Source organism: Orbilia oligospora (assembly GCF_000225545.1).
Source record: "Orbilia oligospora ATCC 24927 unplaced genomic scaffold scaffold00081, whole genome shotgun sequence".
Classification (NCBI taxonomy): Eukaryota; Fungi; Ascomycota; class Orbiliomycetes; order Orbiliales; family Orbiliaceae; genus Orbilia; species Orbilia oligospora.
This window is the reverse complement of record NW_011645638.1, coordinates 85,243-101,423: the sequence shown is the minus strand read 5'-3', so window position 1 is coordinate 101,423 and position 16,181 is coordinate 85,243. Positions and strand designations below refer to the sequence as shown.

The following is a 16,181-nucleotide window of genomic DNA, read 5'->3' as shown; positions in this document are numbered from 1 at the left end:
ACCATCAAAATACCGACGTGAGTAAAACAATAAAATATAAGGATATGTTTTGGGAGTTATGAAGAATCCTATGAATGATTCCCAATAAATATTTGGATGATTTCTCCCGAAAAGGAAAGACGCAGGGGAAACAACGCCAAAAGAACAACAGCCATGAAAAATTAAAAAAAAATAATCTAGCTAAAACAATGATAATTGAATTTTATATTCTGAAGGATAGCGGGGTTTGTAAAAGCAAATGTCTATTGTTTTCGGATTTCTCACCTCTGAACGATTAAACAGACGAAGGAAGGATGAATGGAGAGATGGATGGACGGACGGATGTGGGGGTTACCTAGACAGGGATGGTTGGGGGTTTAGGAGCTTTCATCCTCGGAAATAATTTCCAAGGGCATATTGCTTCCCGACTGCCGGCCACCTTTCCTCAGCGCTTTCGTTCGGATCCCATGTTTATTCTTCATATGTGTTTTGAGGTTCTCACGTGCCCTCGCCCCACGATACTTCGCCACACAACCCGCTACTTCGCACGTAAATTCGGTGCCGACGCTCCCGCCTAGACCGTGTGAAGAACGTTGGTGGCGCAGAAGATTGCTGTTTGATTGGGTGTATTTTGCCCCACGAATCTCGGCGCCACAGCCGGGGAAATCGCAGATAAAAATTCGACCCCCTGGAGCTTTCTTACTTCGAGGGGCCCGACGGGGGCGGATACCGCGAGGAGCTGTGTTAGTCGTCGACGTAGCTGGGTCGGAATCTGTTTCCATATCCTGGGGCACTTCGTCGTTGATGTTCATTGCGGCTGCATCTGAGAAGCTAAGTGCATCGTCAATGGAATCTGGGGTACCCTCGGAGACATGGCCGATTAGATTTGAGATGTCATGCTCATCTGTATCGATAAAGCTAGGCATGGGAGCGAAGTCCGGATGAGCCGGAGCAGCGACCGTACCGTCCCACGCGGAACTGGCGGCAATACTTGAGACGATGTCGGCCATGGTCGATGGTGCTGTAATCTGGCAGGAACCATAGGCTTGAGGCCAAGTGACTGAGATCCCCTGGCATGCCTCTTGAAGTCCTGATGCTTGGTAGGGTACTTGCTGTGAGTCCCAAGAGGTAGTGGGAACCAGGAAGTCGTAAATGGAATCTGCCGTTGTCTTGGTGCCCATAGCATCTCCCAGGGTTGAGATACTGAGCGAGGGGCTTCCCCTAGCAGGTACCGAGGCGGCCAGACTAGTTGTTTCGGACAGAGTCCCCGATGAGAAAGATCCCGTGGGTGATAACTGGGGCGGAGAGTTCGAAGGCATCCCATCCGAAGAAAGATCCATGAATGGTAACTGAAGCCTGAGTTGCTCGACTGGGATGTTGGAAATGGAATTAGCTCTGAGGGTCTGCAATGGAGAGCCTGTGAGTTTCATTTGCATAGAGTGCCGTCGCGCCTGGTATCGAGATAGCATGGTTGCCCTCTCCAATCTCAATCGTGCATTTCTGTACCCGGTGCAGTAGGGTGTCTGGCCTTTCCGGACCTGAAGGTCAGTGAACATAGGCGCAAATGTCACACAAATGTCTAAGAAGGAGTCAAGGAAATCCAGTCTCTTCGGCACTTCTTCGCAGAACTAGATGAATTAAAAGGACAGTATTAGCAGACGTTTTAGGTAGGATCGAGGAAGGTTGTGTTCTCACCTTCGTCAGCCCGACGACATAATCTTCAAAGTCCCGAAGGCATTGGATAGCACCATACTGCACCATGTTGATGGCTGCGCGCATTATATGGCCGACCCAGTTGAACTTCTGCTTTCCCCAAATCTGACTGATGATGAACTTCAAAAGAGAGGTTTTGAAATCACCCATTGTCTGACATGGCGGCCGTGTTTGAGGGTTCGGCCCGGAAAGTTGCTGGGGCTGAGGTGCAGGAAATGAAAGCCTCGACATCATTGAACCTAGTTTAGGGAGGTCTTGAAATGATTATTCGTTAGCTTTGGGCGAATATGTGTGAAACCTAGGGACCATGTTATGCTTACTTTCGAGAAATGCGAGAATGTGAGTGAACATTGGCCCACTCATAATCACATCCCATTGCGCTCGAGCGGGCTGCCGTTCAGGGGGCAGACCCATTTGATGGCACTTAACTGAGCCCGGGAGTGTAAGACTGGAAGTTAATGGAGGTTGTGGATACCCATTGTTTTCGCCTCCCATAGGGTGTGCTTGGCTCAGAATATACGACTGAGACTCGCTTTCATCATCCGTTTCGTCGACGTTGGTCCAGGCTGTCATACAAGTTCGCGTAGATATCCATTCCAGAGCAGCGTCTATTTCTTGAGTCATCACAGCAAGTAATTCATCGAAAACTCCTTCCTCCGAGAACCCGAGACTATTCGGCCCCGACTTAAGACATTTCTTCCAACGTTTTTGGGCATCTGCACAAAAAGTACTGACCGCTAGGGGCTGTGATAATTGTGGAATCGATGACGATGTAGTTTGAGATATGGCATAGGCAACATGAAGGACGCTGTATATCGGTATGAGTGATGTTGGCGTTTTTCCCTCGAGCACTTGATCTAGGTTCTGGAACCCAAGCCTTGTGAGATGCTCAAAGCTTCTGATAGACTTAAAAAACATCTTGAACCCCTGGGTAACCTGGTCGGATTTAGCTGCAGTTTCAAGTTTGACCCAGGCTTCCCGAGCGGCAGCGGTGAACTTGGTGACGATCTCGACGGTCTGTTCCTTAGAAAGTTCCTCCTCTCCATAGTACTTCATTTTCCTGTAAGATTGAAAAAGTTCCTGTTCCCATTCAGCCATAGACTCATCAACGTCACTACCACACATAGCCCTTCCGACATCAGGTCTGAAGCTATAGTGTGATTGCATATCCGATCCGAATCCGAATCCCAGGTTATAACTAGATACGGATGCACCATTAGACCCGAGTCGTGGCGACGATCTAGAGGCCTGAGGCGGCTTGTCTCCAAACATGGGGAGCATTTCGAAACCTGCGTGAAGGCCACGGGCGTTGGTTCGGGCATTCCGTAGGTGTTCCATCGACTGGTTTGGAGGCTGTTGCGTGAATGAGTAACTGGGGTTTCCATCCGAAAACATGCTGGACCTTCTCCCGCATTCTATGGCCGTTCCAATAGGCTGAGCGGCACGCGCAGCACGGGCTTCCGATGGAGACACTCGAAGGCCGTTGGAGTTCCTAGGGACCTGAGCCACCGGGTCTACATTTGAAGGGAAAAGCATGTTGGTAGATTGCACACGGTGATGCATGCCATGTTGATTTGGAGCTTGGCCGCCCGCTGGGAACGACTGCCAGCGTTGCCAAGTCCCCTGGACAGCAGGAACGAAGTCGCAGGACATCTTGTTGGAGATTATCGAGTCGTGGTTCCAGATTTTGTCCAATATATTCCTCCGAAATCTTTTGGGTAGTTTGAGTTGAGTTGAGTTGAGTTGGAGGTGGTCGGGTCGGGCTAGAAGGGCCTGATGTAGGAGGTTGGTAGGTAGTTAGAGATAACGAAGAAGAAAGGGCCCAAGGAACCAAATAATTAATTGGCTAAGTAACAAATAGTTGATGTTATTTTAGGAGAGTAATAGTGTTTCTATGATTTGTTCGAACTGGTCGGAGTAAATGTCCAGTCGGTCCAGGGCTAGTGCCAGCCTATAACCCTGTTAGACTATCGAAGTGTCCGCTCTACGTATATTAGCAGTCATTCGGGCTAGTAAGATTAAAACCGTGTACGCAAATCTAGAACGTGTGAGGATATGAATAGAATGAAGAGTCCGGTTGGAGCTGCACTTGGGGGAGTATGGTCTATATGAATAGGTCTCGGATGTCAAAAACTTACAGGTTGAGGTAGAAGTTGGAGACCGACGCTAAAAACCCGCAGTTTAGAGGACGATGCACATGCAGGGCTGATACGTCGATGCCGGGGCTGCCGTTAATGCGCACAAGTTATGAACCAGCATCCATGTATACAATCCACCGCTTAACTTTGATCGGAGTGTCTTCTCTGGAATCTTTGTTGTTTCAAGATGGACAGTGAACCTTTGGGGAGGACGATTCTGAATATGAATAGCAGTAGCAGATGTTGGGGGTCAGGATGCTACACGGAGGTCAAAGAGGTCCAAGAAACTAGCCTGAAAAAAAAAAAAAAAAACGCTGCGTGATTTCCAGGTTGTGTTCCCCGTCGTCTGCTATTGCTTGTTCTGAAAGTATCTTAGCGATTGAAAATTGAAGACATTTTGTATATAAAAACCGTACCGATGAGAAAGGCCAGCCAATGGCAGTGGACGCCTCGATTCACGTTCGGCGAGACGACTGTAGCAATACCGTACACGGTGAGGGATGCAGGACGGAGGGAACCAAATGCGAGATGAGAGAGCGCCGTAGGATTCAACCACTTCGACACTCAACCACACAACACATCCAACAGTTTCCTGGAAAGGACTTCAGGTGATGGTGGTGGGATGGTAGCAGCATGAAAGAATGCTGGGCATGAAGCGTGAACAGGTTAGTCTGTACTGGGCAGGCTGGCTGGCTGACCGAACGGCAGGTCTGGGGCAGGCAAGAAGTCGTAATTGAGAGAGCTCGAAACTGCAATCGATAAGAGAGCTCAACATCGCATCGCAAGTGGGTCACGGAATCTGGTTTGAGGCCAAACCGGGTACCCAAAGGTCATCAATCCAGACTAGTTAAAGTTCCCCAGTACCCCCTCATGTTCGAGAGGCAACTTCTCTGCTTGCGCAATTGGTATCCATCTTGGAGGAGAACGTCAAACTCCCAAGTCCCTGCCGACGTTTCGCTTCGTTCGAGGGCCGTCGAGCGAAGGGCCTTTTGACACCCGCTTTTCACTCAACGGACCCACATTGAAGACGGCGTGGAAGGTCCAGTCCCGAATGGGCATGACGAAGTTCATCTGAAGTTTTACTGGCGTCTTCAGTGGTTCTTCAGCGGTTCTTCAGAAGCTTCTTTTCAGACCGAATGAAGCACCCGGATTTCTAGATCCGTTCGATGGTTCACTCGAAACATGCGACATAATGACCTGCCATTTTCGACTCGTATTCCTTTGTATACATGTAGCTAAGGCGATGGTGGTTAAAAGTTGGTTAGTTAGCCAGGTATTCAACTTAGGACTCCCCTTTTGCTTAATTCCGTCAACAAAGACTTGCAACAGACTTTGAACGGGGGTAAATGAGAGAATGGATGTTGTACCTGCTTCGAAGGGAACCCTTGTAATGCAGGCCCAAGAAGCACAAGGCCAGGCCAGTCATAGTAAGTCAATCGAAGGATTTCGGAGGCTGTTGCTATTTTAATCTCAACAGAAGCGGCTGAATCAAATCATCGCCAATTCAATTCTCAAACGTAAACTTAACCCTTCGCTGATGCTGGTATCGTAGCTTAAAAAACGGTAACTCCACATCCCCTTCCGCCTTCTCGCGATCTCTGAAAACAGGCTATTGTTAGCGAACGCCACACTTTCGGTTCTCCTTCGTGTCTTTGTCTCGATATCTTGGATCCGGATCAGAACGTTTCTGTCGTCTCTCGAAGTTTCGTTGGAAGGTTCAAAGTCAGCCGGTGCACATCTGCAACAATGCGCAACACATTCAATCTGGCAGTTGTTCTCCTGCTTGGCGGCTGTCGTTTCGTTCTTTCGCAAAATGGCTATAACGGGGTTACAATGTTAGTATTTCTACGTCTATTACCCCGCTGCTGGATTCCTATGCCGCGGGTCCTATAATATGCGAAAGCTCTAACCCACTTCCGGAGTTTGGGATATCTGTTGCCCTATACTAGCTAACATATTCACCATTTGTAGTGATTTGGATGGGACTCTGAACTGTCCTCCTGATGCGAATAGAAGGTCCTACTGCGCTGGGGATTCAAATTCTACAGAATTTATTGTACATTGCGATAATGGTAATGCCAGATTGGGCGCTTGCTCGCTGGATCTAGTCGGTGTGCAGCCTGCTGGTGTTAAACTAGGTGCTACCTGTAAGTACCAATATTGGCATCCATCGGATTCTCTACACGGGCTTTCAAAATTTCCCATATAGTCATGTGGAAACAATGATCGCTCTCGACGGTTCAAATGAAGAAAGAAACCACACTAAAAAAGAATCGTCCCATAGGCTTCGAGGAATCAAAAACAGCAGGTGATGCCGTATGTGTCTACGATGGGAAGGAATTCGATACCAGGCCATTTCCTTCAGGCGCTACAGCGACTCCTACTCGGGTCGGGGAGACACGGCCCACTGGTACTGGTGTATCCACGGTCCCTGTAGATGATATTGCAGTTTATATCATGGATGGAATCAGACATGTCTCAAATTAGGGTTGGAAACTGTTCACCATCCATATCTTGTACGTGGGTATCCTGGCGATCCTTAGTATATGGTTCAGCTGGCCGGAGAATAATATAGTATGGGGAAAGAGGTAATTCTGCATACAACCTGGCTGGTTCACGGGGTATACAGTTAATTTTTTGGAAGGGTTTCGTTTGGCATGTTTGAGCATTTGGGATTCGGGTTTGATATCATATGTATTTTAAATTTCAACGTCTATAAAAGCGGAGATAACGTTTTGCATGTAATTGGTCTGCTATGCATAAGTCTACTTGATTGATCAATTCGACCTGTAGGCATACAGATTTTCCCTTATTTTCTGCCCAGGGGACACACAAGTTTGGATATTGTGTCGGATATCTACCATGAACTTCATATTTCTAGGATTTCTGTGTTTCGGGTGGCACTTTGTCCAAACCAAATACCAGCCTCAAAGCTAGTTCAGAAACCCATACATAGGATTCCCGATAACGAACATGTCACAGATAAGGATTCTTACAACTTAGTAGAGATAATCAACCGACCGCACACTCTTGCGTTCCGGAAATATACCATATTTCGCTAAATACAATATTTTACTTAGAAATGGTATGGAGGAGACACGAAGGGAAGGAGCTTCTGTCTCCCATCTCCCATATTCCACATACAAACGACTGGGTAAGCTATATGCCGAAGGTCCTAGTACTTAGCGTAAACTCTGTTGTCCCTGAATCCCTCGCCCTAGATGACTGATCGTGATCGATGTTCGAACGTTCCTGGCTAAGGGGTGTCGGCGCAAACGTCCGACTGTCATGTGGGACGCCGCCCCTGTTCCATAACGATGTCATCCCTGGAGGCGTAGTACCTGGCCCCGGAACCCCTTGCATTGAGAACAATGGAGAAGAAGGGATACTAGGCAATAGAGGTGAACCAAAATGTGATTGTGTCACTATCGTTGGGGATATTGTTGGTGGGCCACCGTGTGTGTCAATGTGTATTTGAGGTGGGGGGAAGCTATAATTCGATAACATGCTATGGCGTTGGGGGTGGCTGTAGATGGTACTACTCGAATCGCTGTGCGCTTGGTCGTGAGAGTTGAAGGTTCTCTGATGGGGTTGAGGAACATATACAGCGGTTGCTCCCGAACTTCCTGAGCCACCAGAACCACCAGAACCGCCAGAACCGCCAGAACCGCCAGAACCGCCAGAACCACCGGTACCTCTAGTAAGCGCTGAGCCGCCAGTGCCTGGTGCAGGATCTATCATAATAACAGCATAGCCGGCTTCTTCATCCTTTTCATACCTACCACCGTTTGCCAGGTATCCCTGTTTTTCTTTAAACCGACCATGAATATCTAGATATTATTAGCTTTGGGGGAGCCTGAAGTTCAAGGGAACTAGAAATTTTCAACATACAGTCGATAATTATAGGAAGCCAGATAGTGACAGCAATTATCTGGCCGAAGCTCCACTGTGAAGGGTCAACAATTCCCCAAAAGTTGTATAGCATGGTGACCTGCAATGCGAAAATGGCGAGGAAGCAAAGTACGGCAGCCAAGATGAAAAGCCACAAGAAAATCTGTCCGATAGTAGTGGCAATCCAATCTCTAAACCCACGAGATAACTTCTTCTCGCCCTCAAGCATCCAAAAGATACAGGCTATTTGCACCAACAGACAGAAACCCCATGCGATATATATTGTAGATCGCGGAACCTTCGATACAAGGATGACCCATTCGGTTATTTGATTCGAAGATTCGACTGCTGCGGAAAGCTGCCCCCTGCAAAATGATAGCGCTGGTAGAACATTGTCTATTCGTACTCCTCGCATCCAGTTGGCGTACAGTAGAAAAGCCGAGCACAGGAAGAAAGTGACACACGATAGTATGTAGACATACCAGGACTTTCGACCGAGGAGTAGAAGAGCAGCGTTCATGTAACAGATGAGCACGACACCGTTAAGCGATATTCCACCCAGGAATAGGAAGTCTGTGACTGAGATACTTGTTATTGCTTGGGTTTGTCGAATAAAGGCTGCGATCACGAGGGAGCCGATGAACCAGCTATTTTAACCTATCAGTTATTCTCATCTATAGATATAGTAGCTTATGTGAAGATATCTGACCTCTGTAGCTTTTGGAATTCTTTTAAAGACTCCGGAAATGCTATCGACCCATCAAATGGGCTATGCATGTCGTCTGGAACGACTCGCCGCTCATGAAGTATAAATTTAAAGAGCACGTATATTGTCATCATTAGAACTAGCAGTATTTGAAGGATATATGAAATAAAAACCTGCATGTGAAGTGTTATGTCAGTGTAAAGCCCGCTTTGTTGCTGTCTCGCGTCATTGAAGCGCAAGAAAGGTAGACATACACCGACACCACCAATATCAGGGTCGTCCTTGACGTATGGTTCTAGGTTTTTGCATATCGCAGCCATGCACGAATTGACTTCCTCTAATACTAAATTTTGTCCGTTTTGCGATCGCATAAGCGATCCATCGCACCTAACGTTGTTCTGAGCGCTGTAATCATTATTGCAACCTATTCTGTCGCATGTTCTTGCTAGGAAGTCGACTGTTTGCCCTGTGATATCTATGCTGATTGTCGGGACATTTTGTATGGCTTGTATTCGATAATTTGAGAGTTCATCAATAAATGTCCGGTTGGAGTCAAAGGCGCCATTGCTTAGACCCTGCACAACGTCGGGGTAAATGGTACAGACGTTGAAGTATCGGAAATCGGTTTGTTCTTCGTATTTGTCGGGTAGGTTCAAACATAATTCCGGCCATTGATATGGTACGTTGGTCTTCAGCGTCGACGATAGAATATCGTGAAAGAGGGATACGTTCGACATTTTCCCGACCCAGGACTTTTTAGTATATAGTTTTCGTTGGAGAATGGAGATTCGGTCGAATGTATATATCTTCCTCCTTCTATATCCCTATGCGCCTAGAAATTACCAGCAATTTGACGTCAAACGACCACAAGATCGAGTTTATTTTTTGTTTAATTGGTAGGTTTGGGGGGCGCCACGGCGGCTTGCGATAGATGAGATCCAAAGTTACGTATACGCTCGGAGAATAGTTAGATGTGTATCGACTTCTGAAGCCGCGCGCGACCTTGTCAAGGCAGCGGATATCGATAAAGCATCGTATCGGCGGAATCGTGGAGAAGTAAAAGGCTTCGATCCAGGCATCTTCAATCGAAGTGGGCAAACAGAAGAATTTCAGCTGAATTGCCTTGGGGGTCGATAGTCGCATGCCTCAGGCATGAGGCTGAAGTACGTGTGCGTTTGACCGGCAGCCGCATATACGCCCCTCTTTCATGAGAAAGCCGTGGCTCTTCGGCTGAACCATGTTGGGGACGCAACAGGTTAGGAATGTAGACACTATCAAGGAATATAGTTGGCTTCATAGGTGATTGAATGCGAGGAGGTGAAATGACCTTGTCCCAGATGCCGAATGCACTGATAACCCAAGGCGAGCTTTGGCGACAAATTACTATTGGCAAGACGAAGCCAGGGAAAGTTGACGGCTAGCTCGGAGGATTCAGCCCCACTTTTGAAGCTTGACGGTTTTTGTTCAAGTGCGAGTCCTCAGGTTCAAATTTGGGTGATACTGAATTTCGAGATCTTGCAAGAATGAATTCGAAAGAATTGTGCGTCAGCCGACCAAAAAAAAAGAACCATCACTGGGATATAGTCCGAAGACTAAGCATGTATTGTTATGCATATGGCTGTGTCGGTCTAGATGCAGGGAAAGCCGCTGATATAATATAATCGAATCACCAGGGCAGAGCTCGGCAAGGTAAGGCCTTGCAGCCCTGCAACAGAGAAAAATTCCCGGCTCCGATCTATCTCATGGTCGGCCGTGACGCTCCGACAAGGGGTAGCCAATGATGAGAGTTTTCCGGATTCCTTCCTTGCCGACATCCACCCTAATGCTTGAATGGGCCTCGGCTCCATGAATCACAGTAGATCCAATTCAAATCCCTGGGTTTTTGGAGAGCAAAAAACCAATAAACCTGAAGCTGGGAATGCTGGTATTGGCTGGGAGAGAAGAATTGCGATCATATGCCTGCTGGCCTGCATGAACATCGGCAATTTCGTCACAAGCTTCTCCGAAACGTTGGAGCCTGGCGACCTTCCGTTCAAGTATCTCTGCGATGAAGTTCTCGAAATAGCTCCCTGGTCAGGCGTGAGACTCGACCATCTTCTTGATTACTTATTCAATCGATCATTCCCCCTTGGCTGTAAAATATTTGCATCATCAGACTTCATTCCATTAAGACACGCGACGCTAGATTTACATTACATTGATTGATAACGTACTCCGTACGTAGGGTATTCTTGGTCTCTGCGACCCCAATCAACCGGACCCATTGCGGCTTTCTTGTCGAAAATTGGCTTCCGTTCTTTCGTCTGAGGTGCTTCTGGGCGCAGGCGAAGCCTTCAAACCATGTCCGCCGAGGCTTCTTCCATTCGGCAGGACCCAACCGACAACAACAATACCACTACCACCGTCACGGCCAATAACCCGGAACCCCACCTGGACAAAGGTGATATATCAATAAAACCAGATTCTTTGAATACGGCGCCTGATGATTCGACAACAATAAAGAATAATGATTCTGATGGGCATGTCAATGGGGCCAAAACGGCCTCGAAGAAGAGTTCGGTGCTGCCCGACTGGGTGACAGAACATTTGACCCTACGCGACTTCAAGATTCTTATCCGATGCAGTATCGCAGGATGGGCGTCCTTTCTTTTCGTCGTTATCAATCCCGTTCTTCAGAATTTTGGCCAGGCAGCCTTCATGGGCATGTAAGTTTTGCTACAGCACCTAAAACTAACACTACCAGCTCTGTTTTCTAATACTACTACAGGCTCTGTTTGTTTATAAATCCGCCGTCTACGATCCTGCCGCTATATCTCCTGGCTGCGACCACAATCCTTCTTGGTATATGTCTGGCTTGGGGATGGGGTACTCTAGCATCTTTGGCTGCTATGTCGCGGCGTGATGATGACCTTTACAGTGCTAGATACAACGCTATTCGACAGGCCGCTGCCGGAACGCCAAATCCCAGGTTTTATATTCAAAGACAGATATTCAATGGCGAACTCCTCGAAGCCGGCCCTACTATAACGCTGCTGGCGATGTGCTTGGTATTTGTTTATTGCATGGCAAGGATACAAGCAAGCTTCCCAAAACTTACCCTCGTGAGCATATTCGGAATTATCGTCATCGATCCCTACATCACGACAGCGCCTTTGCTTAATAATTTCAACGGGACTCTTCCGCTCATATTCGTCAAACCACTAGCTTCTGCAGTAGGAATCGGTGTCGTGTTATCTATCTTTTGTTTCCCAGAGTCTTGTTCTCATGCGACATTGGCTCTACTTACGAAATCTCTAGGCAGGGTACGGGAGGCGCTAGACATCACCAGAGCCACGTTAGAGGATTTGGAACGAGATATAGCCGTTGGAGATATCAAGAAGCTCAAGGAAAAGATAATCGAAGAGCGAACGGAGATTGACCTAGGTTTTACATTCATGGGTTTGGAATTCAGCTTAGGTCGGTGGTCCGGGGAGGATGTTAGGTCTTTGAAAGACATCTTCCAGGACCTATACATCCGCACAAATGTCCTATTGAACTTTCATCTTTTACGCCAAGAATATCGCTCGAAGATTCTCCACGGATCTCCCAAAGCCGACTACCCCGCCGATGATGACTCCGACAGCAGGCTTGACAAGAGTCAAGAGCATCTCGAGAAACCTCAAAAGAGCGATAAACGTGAAAAACGCCCACGACGTGCTGGGGCAAGTCAGACATTAGCAACGTTGACAGTTTATGAATTCCTTCGTCCGGAACCAGAAATCGTAAAACTAGGTCAAGATGCTCTCAAGGCCGTTGAGGACGTTTCCCGTGGCCTTTTTATAGCCTGCGACGATGCTTTATCCACTTCCTCTGAAATCATGACTTCCGTCAATTCTACACGATGGTTTGGGTCTCCCAAGAAAAGCGAAATAGACGCTATGGTCGAAAAACATACGCGGGTTTTGGACAATCTGAAGCATGAGCGTGATTACTTTGCGCGGCATGCTGTCGACCGAGTGGTGGAACCTATTAGCCAGTTCTTTGACAAAGAGGGAAAACTTGTTGAAGCCACAGAGAGGGAAAAGTCTGTTAGACTACCGGGCTTGATGATTGGCATCAACTACAAGCACAGGATTCTTTCAATGGCATCCGTACTGGTAGATCTTCTAGAGAAATTGATCGATCTGGAGATGAAAAGGACCCGAGCGAGACTATGGATGCCATTTGCTTTTACAGGCCTCTTTTCATGGGCTCTCAGCCCAGAGCCAGTTCGCGATGATAATGCCCTCGAAAGAACTGAGACTCGGCAGGAGAAGGAAGGGGGTAAAGTTAAGCAACTGAAGGCAAAGAAGAACAAAAAGGCTAAGAGCAAGGAAGCAGTCCAACCAAGGCAGACAGTGGGACGTCAAAGAAGCAGATTCGCCCAGGCACTGACGAGCGTTTTCCACTGGTTAACCAACAACGAAGGCGTTTTCGCAGCTAGAGTGGTTATCGTCACGTTAGTTATGGCTATTCCCGGTATTCTGCGTCCAACAGCAGAGTTCTGCTATGACAATAGGTGTATGAATCGCCCATTTCTCCCTTTCTTGAAAGTGCTTCACTAAAAATCTATTTTTTTAGCTATCTGGGCTTTGATTATGGCACAGCTAACGATATCACAATACTTGGGCGACTTTATATTCTCCGTTGCTATGCGGACTTTTGGTACCGTGGTCGGCGGGGTTTGTGGCCTAATCGTCTGGTACATCGGCGCAGGGTCCGGTCCTGGCAATCCATACGGCATCATGGCAATTCTTGCGCCGTTTGTCGTCATTGGGATTACGATCAGAGTTTTTGCTCCACGCGAATGGATGATGCCGGGCGTAATGGGCGTGGCAACATTGATGCTTGTCATCGGCTACTCCTGGGAAGTTCAGTAGGTCCAGCTTATCAGTAAAATATTTGCCGATGACGTTCTAACCGGTGCTAGCTACTTACCGCAACTTATTCACGCTGAACCCGGTTATGGCGTATTCTATCGTAGACTCTTGTTGGTCATGGTGGGATTCGCAGCTGCAATCATTGTTCAAATATTTCCTCGTCCGCCATCAGCGACACGTAACGCTGCCAAATCGCTTGCGACTGTCCTCTCTGAGCTTACTCAATTTTATTCCGACACTATGTCTGATTTCCTATCCGCCCCAGACGACCAAGAATTTTCTGCGGAGGAAGTCAAGGAACGAGTAGCCGAATTGTATTTTTCGATGCAGGAACTTATTCCCCGAATCAAAATGGTCAAATTCGAACCAAGCTCTAGTCCATTCACTTCTGAAAATCTCATGGATATTGCGGATTACCTTGGCAAGATCCTGGAGAGTCTAAGCATCATGTCACTTTTGACGCCCAGGTTGTCCCCTATGTACAAGAGAAGACTAGAAGTACAGACAGATTTTGCAAGAACGGAGACTGTTGCCAGTATTATGGCCATTCTTGGGGTTTTGGAAGGAAGTTTGAGGACAGGATACCCATTGGCCGAAATTCTACCGGTTCCCCTGTTGGGAAGGTTAAGGAACTTGGGAGGGCCAGCTGACGGTGTGGACTCACTAACGATAGATATGCTGAAAGACGAAGAGGTGAGAGTCAACATTGCCCGCATACTCAACGCGAACATGTAACTAACTGACCATGCACAGTGGACAACATTTGTAGTTATGATGATGTCCATCACCACCTTGTACTCGGTAAGGTCCCTTATCACTCCAATACTTTGCGTGGGTTTCGCTAATATTTTGTCAAAAAGCGTATCGACGATCTTGTAATGCACATAAAGGGAGCAGTAGGAGAGAAGTACTTCGTCACAGGACTCCCACACCACTCGCATACCCACCATCATAATCACCCCCATGAACAAGCCTCTACAGAGGAAAATAGTTCAATTAATGTGTAGACGCTAATAAAGATACGACCATTGGGTGGAAGAGGTGCCTTATTGAAGTGCCTTCACGGTCATAGAACCCTCCAATATCATGCATATACGGTGTTTGTATACTTAATATTTTAGATCAATAATTATTTAATAACTTCAATGGCGAGAAACAAATATAAAATGATTTTTTTTGAGTACACGAATTCCGACACTCTGCAACGGCTCCGCATAGATCGATAGTCTTGTGGGGGTATATTCCGTGCGGTACGCAGGGCTTATTGGATGTCAGCCACATCACATGGCCAGTGGCGTTAACTTTATATGGAACGCCACGGTACATACATGCGTCCCAACACTCTTGCTAGGCATTGAATCGATGACAGTATTGTCAAGACTATCTAAGTAATTGCCAACAAAAAATTAAAAAATGCGTAGCTCAATAGGTACCTGATCGGGTTCATATCAAACTTAGACACCCAGCTGCAGCCGCAGCGTCGCGTCTTCGGCGTCAGGCAGGCCGCGTCGTCACTGATGTCGCGGATACGCAACACAGAACTAAAGACTGTAAGTGACTCCCTTAACTAGCCCCAACATGCAACACCGTTAATCAACGTTAACTGGAACTCACATCCATTGAATCCAGCAAAGATGAACTATGTCATCGGGCCTCGGCTTCACCTTTTCGAGATCGATGACCAAACATGGTAAGCCAATATATCTTATTTATCGTATCAGAGGCATCTCTTACAAGTTGCTGCATCCGCAGGTTCCCCCAGTACCTCCGTGGCAAGATACAGGAGTGCCTGACATTTTGCTGGAGTGTGTCCTTCCCGTTCTTAAGGTCCGGACCATCCGCATCATCTAGTCTTGCAAGAGTTCTGAGGAAAGAACTGGGCTCTTCTTTGTCGTCATACACCTTTATAGACTTCTGCGCTGGGGCCGGCGGTCCTACTCCGATAGTAGAAAAACATCTAAACAGCCAGCTCATCAAGGAAGGGTTAGAGCCCGTCGACTTTATTCTAACTGACTTGTATCCAAATCCCGAGGCTTGGAAAAGAATTCAAGAGCAAAGTCCGGCGTTTAGATATCTTGCGCAGCCAGTTGATGCAGGGAAAGCACCCCGCAAGGAGATTTTACTTGGAGGTAATGTTATAGCAGGGAAGAACGAAAAGAAAATCTTTCGGATGTTTAACCTCGCCTTTCACCATTTTGACGACGATGGTGCGAAGAGAATTCTGAAAGACGCGGTCAATGGAAGTGATGCCATAGGGTAGGTCGCTAAATATGGTTGTCAACATTTGAAAGACGAAGCTAAATGCGAAATTAGGATCTTTGAAATACAATCAAGAACTCCTGCGGGGTTTCTTCAAGTCGCTGCGATCGGTCCTATCCTTACATTCTTAACTCCATTTCACGGGCCTTTCTTGAACTTTGGGCACTTGTTTTTCACATATATCATCCCTATTCTTCCGTTTGTTATGGTGTTCGATGGTTATATGTCAGCACTTAGGACTCGTACCCCAGAGGAGATTTTGGAATTGTTAGGTACTATGCCGGAGAAAGAGAGAGTTGGGTGGGAGTGGAAGTGGGGGAGACAGAGGTTTGCAAAACCTGTGGGAGAGATCAATTATTTTATAGGCATCAGGGATCCCGAGAAGTAGGATGTTTTGATAAAGCATTTGCAGTCACTCTACTTGATTCACTTTGTTGTGAGCATTTGCATAGCTGGTCGAGAGTACAAGTTCCCTCCCTCCCTACCCAGTACTATATATTTGCTGCCTCAGTGAACACAATATATAAATTAAGATACCACTCGCACCTACGGCAACCACGACCTCCGTGAACCATATATATTCGAGTGCGAAATTAA

General features: G+C 47.1%; 5 protein-coding genes across 5 annotated transcripts; 3 read left to right on the top strand and 2 right to left on the bottom strand.

Annotated features, from left to right (window-relative positions):
- Positions 1-356: 356 nt before the first annotated feature.
- On the bottom strand, positions 357-3,345 carry AOL_s00081g26 (uncharacterized protein; the record flags this gene model as incomplete). The annotated part of the gene is made up of 3 exons (XM_011124845.1): positions 357-1,607; positions 1,675-1,946; positions 2,013-3,345. The coding sequence occupies 3 exons, from the start codon at positions 3,343-3,345 to the stop codon at positions 357-359; spliced, it is 2,856 nt and encodes a 951-aa protein (XP_011123147.1).
- Positions 3,346-5,576: 2,231 nt separating this feature from the next.
- AOL_s00081g25 (uncharacterized protein) lies at positions 5,577-6,317 on the top strand (the record flags this gene model as incomplete). Its single annotated transcript, XM_011124844.1, has 3 exons — positions 5,577-5,665; positions 5,802-5,977; positions 6,115-6,317. The coding sequence occupies 3 exons, from the start codon at positions 5,577-5,579 to the stop codon at positions 6,315-6,317; spliced, it is 468 nt and encodes a 155-aa protein (XP_011123146.1).
- Positions 6,318-6,989: 672 nt separating this feature from the next.
- Positions 6,990-9,164, bottom strand: AOL_s00081g24 (uncharacterized protein; the record flags this gene model as incomplete). The annotated part of the gene is made up of 3 exons (XM_011124843.1): positions 6,990-7,660; positions 7,722-8,368; positions 8,431-9,164. 3 exons carry the CDS (start codon positions 9,162-9,164, stop codon positions 6,990-6,992), a joined length of 2,052 nt encoding a protein of 683 aa, XP_011123145.1.
- A 1,603-nt stretch (positions 9,165-10,767) lies between these two features.
- On the top strand, positions 10,768-14,332 carry AOL_s00081g23 (uncharacterized protein; the record flags this gene model as incomplete). Its single annotated transcript, XM_011124842.1, has 6 exons — positions 10,768-11,132; positions 11,195-12,966; positions 13,027-13,321; positions 13,376-14,018; positions 14,079-14,126; positions 14,186-14,332. The coding sequence occupies 6 exons, from the start codon at positions 10,768-10,770 to the stop codon at positions 14,330-14,332; spliced, it is 3,270 nt and encodes a 1,089-aa protein (XP_011123144.1).
- Positions 14,333-14,959: 627 nt separating this feature from the next.
- Positions 14,960-15,972, top strand: AOL_s00081g22 (uncharacterized protein; the record flags this gene model as incomplete). The annotated part of the gene is made up of 3 exons (XM_011124841.1): positions 14,960-15,015; positions 15,078-15,581; positions 15,639-15,972. The coding sequence occupies 3 exons, from the start codon at positions 14,960-14,962 to the stop codon at positions 15,970-15,972; spliced, it is 894 nt and encodes a 297-aa protein (XP_011123143.1).
- Between the last annotated feature and the right edge of the window lie 209 nt (positions 15,973-16,181).